The sequence below is a fragment of the Lupinus angustifolius genome, chromosome LG02 (assembly GCF_001865875.1).
Source record: "Lupinus angustifolius cultivar Tanjil chromosome LG02, LupAngTanjil_v1.0, whole genome shotgun sequence".
Classification (NCBI taxonomy): Eukaryota; Viridiplantae; Streptophyta; class Magnoliopsida; order Fabales; family Fabaceae; genus Lupinus; species Lupinus angustifolius.
In genome coordinates this window covers 24,691,165-24,697,164 of record NC_032010.1, presented here as the reverse complement: position 1 = coordinate 24,697,164, position 6,000 = coordinate 24,691,165, and the positions used below count along the sequence as shown (strand labels likewise).

At 30.8% G+C, this 6,000-nt stretch overlaps 1 protein-coding gene across 1 annotated transcript; it reads left to right on the top strand.

Annotated features, from left to right (window-relative positions):
- On the top strand, positions 3,165 to 4,620 carry LOC109342200 (brefeldin A-inhibited guanine nucleotide-exchange protein 1-like). Its single transcript, XM_019580260.1, has 2 exons — positions 3,165 to 3,266; positions 3,738 to 4,620. Exons 1-2 carry the CDS (start codon positions 3,174 to 3,176, stop codon positions 4,344 to 4,346), a joined length of 702 nt encoding a protein of 233 aa, XP_019435805.1. The 5' UTR covers positions 3,165 to 3,173; the 3' UTR covers positions 4,347 to 4,620.

The window sequence follows — 6,000 nt, the reverse complement described above, 5'->3', positions numbered from 1 at the left end:
AACTTAGTGATTGAGTTATTCACTAATAGACTTACTAAATTAGTGACTGACTTAGTGACTAATTTACTGAGTTAATGACAAACTTAGTAACTTATTGAGTAAGTCAATAAATGAGTAAGTGAGTAAGTAAGTGTACCACTAAGTCAGTAACTCTGTAAGTCAGTCAATAAGTTAGTAAGTCAGCTAGCTAGGAAGTCAATCACTAAGTTAGTCATTAAATTAGTTACTAAGTTACTGACTAACTGAGTTACTGACAAAGTTGCTGACTAACTGAGTTATTGATTGACTTACAGAGTTAGTAACTGACTTAATGACTGACTTACTAAGTTACTCACTGACTTATGGAGTTATTGACTAACTTACTGAATTAGTGACTGACTTACTGAGTTATTAAGTTACAGTCTCACTTACTGAGCTACCAAGTTACAAACTGACTTATGATTTACAAACTAACTTAGTGATTGAGTTATTCACTAATAGACTTACTAAATTAGTGACTGACTTAGTGACTAATTTACTGAGTTAATGACAAACTTAGTAACTTATTGAGTAAGTCAATAAATGAGTAAGTGAGTAAGTAAGTGTACCACTAAGTCAGTAACTCTGTAAGTCAGTCGATAAGTTAGTAAGTCAGCTAGCTAGGAAGTCAATCACTAAGTTAGTCATTAAATCAGTTACTAAGTCAATAAGTTAGTCAGTAAAACAATAAGTTAATAAGTCACTCAGTAACTCAGTCAGTAAGCCAGTTAATAAGTTAGTCAGTTTCAATAACATTTTTTAGACCATAAAGTCATTTTCAATATATTAAATTTTGAAAGTATCAAACATACTAAATAAACTCAAGAAAAATATTATTTAGAGTATCAAAATATAGCTTTGACACTTCCAAATTACAATAACATTTTCGATGAGGAAAATTGATAACAACTTTAGTTCTAAAGTTATTACTATTTTCATTCCAAAAAATTAAGTTTCCCAATAAAAAATAAAAATATACCAAACATAATTTGGACATTAACTTCTATAATTAGATATAGAAGTGACAAAAAATAATAATATGTTTTTTATATTAGTAAACAAAGTGAGATATAGTATAATGTAGTTAATAATTATTTCATATTATTAAATAAGTAGTAGCAATTCCAAATTAAATTGAGTTTTTAAGATGGGTGAATTTTTTAATATTTCTCAAACTATTTTTTGGATCTTAAAGTTAATTTCAAGAAATTGAAATTTGAAACTGTCAAAATGCAAAATAAAATTGAAACAAATTCTTCTGTAGTCTTAATGCTTTTTAAAGTACAATGCCATTTCTAAGGTTTAAATTTGACATTGATCATATTTTTATTTAAGATTATTACTATTTTGATTCCCAAAAATTAAATTTTAAAATGAAAAAGGAAAAACAAATCAAAGATAATTTGAATCTCCGACTCTATAATTTTATATTTAAGAATAGTAATATGTTATTAGTAATAGTAAATAAATTGTATTTTAATGGACTTAATAATTATTTCATGGTATTATATAAATAATACTACTTGAAAACCAAATTCTTATTTTTTCAAGAATGACCAACATATTTTTTACTTATCATACCATTTTTTAGAACTTGAGTCAATTTTAATCCATGAAATTTTGAAAGGGTCAAACATGTTGAATAAACTTGAAAAATATTCTGATGGATGAGATAGTAATAATGTCATGGTATTATATAAGCAGTATTATTTGAAAATCAAATTATTATTTTATTTATGAGTGATCAAAAAATTTATTCTTTATCAAACTATTTTTAGGAACTTAATACAATTTTAACCATTGAAAATTTGAAAAACTAAAACATGTTGCATAAACTTGAAAAATATTGTTTGGAATTCCAAAATATACTTCTGATGTCTCCAATAATTATTACTATATTGATTCCAAAAAACATTAACTTTCTAATTGAGTTACTGAAATATTGACTTACCGACTTACTGACTAAGTTACTCATTTACTGATTGACTTATTGAGTTAGTGACTAATTTACTAATTGACTTACTGATTGAGCTACTGACTTACTAATTGACTTACTCACTAAGTTACTAACTTAATGATTGACATAATGACTTATTGAGTTGCTGACTAACTTACACATTAACTTACTGGCTTAATGAGTAACTTAGTCAGTAAGTCAATACCCCAGTCAGTAATTCAGTAAGTAAGTCACTAAGTCATAGAGTTACTCACTCAATAAGTTACTAACAAACTTATTGAGTTACTAACTAACTTACTAGGTGAGTTACTCACCGACTTAGTGAGTTGTTAACTGACATATCTACTGTCTTATTGAGTTACTAACTACCTTACTGATTTATTGATTGAGTTACTTACTAACTTACTCACTGACTTATTGAGTTACTATCTTACTTACTGACTGACTTACTAAGTTACTAATTGACTTACTGAGTTACTGATTGACTTACTGGTTGTCTTACCGAGTTACTAATTGAGTTACGGTCTAATTGACTGAGTTACTAATGGACTTACTGACTTACTAAGTTACTGATTGAGATACTGGCTGATTTATTGAGTTACTAATTGAGATATTGGCTGACTTACATAGTTATTGACTGAGTTACTAGCTGACTTACTAAGTTATTGACTGACTTACTGACTAACTTATTGAGTTACTCACTGACTTACTAGCTGAGTTACTCGTTGACTTACTAGCTGAGTTACTCACTGACTTACTAGCTGAGTTACTCACTGACTTACTGAGTTACTAACTGACTTACTTACCAAGTTAGTAACGGGCTTACTGAGTTACCAACTGACTCTTTTCGATTGTCTTATTGAGGTACTCATTGTCTTAGTGAGTTATTGATTGAGTTACTGAGTTACTTAGTTATTAGCTGACTTATTGAGTTACTAACTTACTTACTGAGTTAATGAGTTACTAACGGACTTACTGACTGATTTATTGAGTTACTAACTAAGCTACTGACTGAGTTACTGACTTACTGAGATATTGACTGAGTTACAGACAGACTTATTGAGTTACTCAATGACTTAACTAAGTTACTCAGTGACTTACTGAGTTATTAACTAACTTACTGACTGGCTTACTGAGATACTAATTGACTTATCGACTGTCTTATTGAGTTACTCACTGTCTTATTAAGTTACTGATAATGGACGAGCTAGATGATGACAATCTGCAAACGGCCATATATGTTGTGTCAAGAACAGAGAATCATATTGTTATGCAATTACTTATTTTACAAGTTTATTCCTTGTTCTTCTTATACTAAACACAAAACCATGATAACAGATGACATTTAAAATGTAAGTGCCAAATTTCCTAGAACTGGATTTTTATGCATTCAACCCTTCTCATTCTGTGCATAGCAGGAGCTTTAAAGTAGCAAGTTACCCTTTACTTGCTCACTTTACAAACAAGCCTACTTTAGAAGAGTTTTTTAATATTTGGAGAATGTTGGGCATGCCCTACACCCTTGGAACAATTTATAACTAGCTAAATTTTTGTGGCAATCTGCAATATTTTCTACACTTAGTGCATTTGGTTGGAGAGTAACTCTTGCATAATTATGGATATTTGTTTGGATCTGCAACTGGCGTGGGATAGATTAGATGCTTCTGTTTGGTTTAGCACTAGGTCTTTTTAAGAGGATATTTCCCTTTTATTTGTTATTCGTGTCTTCCCCTTGTCTTAATGAATGTCTTCTTGTTTGCAGGTTGCAACTGACCTGTATACAATGCACCAGCAATCCTTATCACCAAGCAACCTCAAAGTCCTCATTGGATTATATTCATCTATTGCTTTGCATGCTCGCCAGCTGAACAGTGAATCCGTCATGTTGAAGAAGTTGCAGAAAGCTTGCTCCATCCTAGAACTATTTGGCCCGCCAATGGTTCATTTTGAAAATGAGTCCTTCCAGAGTCACCTCAAGTTTCTTCAAAATTTACTTGCCCATGATAGTTCTGTGTATGATGAGATAGAGATAGAACCAGAGTTTGTTGCAGTTTACGAAAATGTATTGGACATATACCTAAATTGTGCTGGTTCATCATCCTCTTCTCACAAATCAGATACTCAGCCAGTGCCATGTAGAAAAATTCCTCTAAGCTCTGCAAAGAAAAAGGAAATAGCTACTAGGACATCTCTGGTAATCTTAGCATTGCGTGGGTTGGGTGGTCTGAGGAAGTATTCATTCAGGAGGTATATCCCAAGGTTGTTTCAATTATTGGTAGATCTCGTGAGGAGTGAACATACCTCTGGAGAAGTTCAGCTTGCTTTGAGTGACATGTTCGGTTCATCTCTAGGTCCAATTATAATGGAATGAGTGTTTAGTTGTGGTATAATTTGTATTAGAGACGTCACTAAAGATCAGTCAGCATTTTCTTTATAAGCTGAAGCAGGAGCCATTGCATAGTCATATCGTAATTCATTCACTAATGTTGCTGTAGAGTGTATAACACTTGGCTTTTTTGTCATTGTATGTGCCATAATTGTAAATGAGAAATTTATTTGAAGCTCTTCCTGTATATTTATCCGTGGATAGAGAGAGAGAGAGTATTTTGGGTTGAGGAGATAGGAAAGAAAGGGTAGCTTTTTTGTTTATTTCTGAATTGAAAAGGGTCAAAGAGTTTATAAAATGAATTAAGAAAAGTGACTGAAGGGATGTAAGGGAGAATGGAAAATCATCCTTTATTTCTTGTTTTCGTAGTCGAAAGCCAAGGGCAATTCAGAAACTGCTGAAGCTCTGACAATTTACAATACTAAGTATTACCATAGAAGTAGTATTTGAAAGTGGCAAATATGATGCATCATCATCTGAAGCAGCAGGTGATGGCCACAAGACAGACTCTACAGCACAAAAAAACAACCAGCAACAGCAGCATTGAAATCTAAAGAGAGGCCAACAGTGAATCCAGCAGTTCGGTTAAAACACGGTTGAAAATAAAGAACTCCACAGAGGAATAAGAAGATCAAACAATCAAGCTTTGCAGAAAAAAAAAGAATTGGCACTAGAGTGTTGAAGAATACATCAGGATATTTTCATTGATTTGAATGAAATCTCAAAGAGAATAATCAACACTCAAAAAAACTAACTACTCATTCTATTTGTAAACTAAATCAATCCTAACAGACTAAACACTACCCACAAAAACAGAAATAAACAAAGTACTCATTCTCTTATTGTTGTTGTTTACATAGAAAGAACTAACAACATTGGCAATGGAAGTACCACTATCCATGACGGGACCCTAAGGAATTACAAGTGCTAAAGTAATATAAGTGGCAGACATGGTAATAGGAAGATAAGATGAGGTGAAGAAACATGGGAAAGAAGAATAGTTAAAAGTAGAATGATTATGAAAGAGAAAAAAAAATAAAGAGAGAAAAGTAAATATATGGTAAAATAAAATGACATAAATATGTAAAATTAAATTCATATAAATATTAACATAACAAATATTCGCTTTTGTTTTATAATTAAATATTTCTATAAATAATTATGTATACAAAATATATTTATATTAAAATATTATTTATATAAATTTTAAGATCACTCAATTTAGTGTGTTTGTTTACATCACACTATAGTATATCATCCATGATTTTATGGATAAGACTGTAATTTTATGTTGATAGTTGATTTTTTCTCACTTTCTCTCCCCAATGTGTGGAAAAGTTTTTTTATGTGGGTAACACAATATTTTTATTTCCATTATACTTTTCTTTATACATGAAAGGAGGGAAAACATAAAAATTCATGCAATTTCTTTCCTTCACTTTTAACCCAACCATACATAGCCTTAACATCCTACATTTAAGTCTCTCAAGGTTAACATGCAAGTAAAGACGAAAGAACTAACGTGCTTCGACGTTGTAAATATTGAAGATTAAAATCTTAATTTAAAATTGTTAGAGACTAAGTTGGTAAGATGAAAAAACACGAAAAATTAAAATAAGTATTTACTACTTTTTTATTT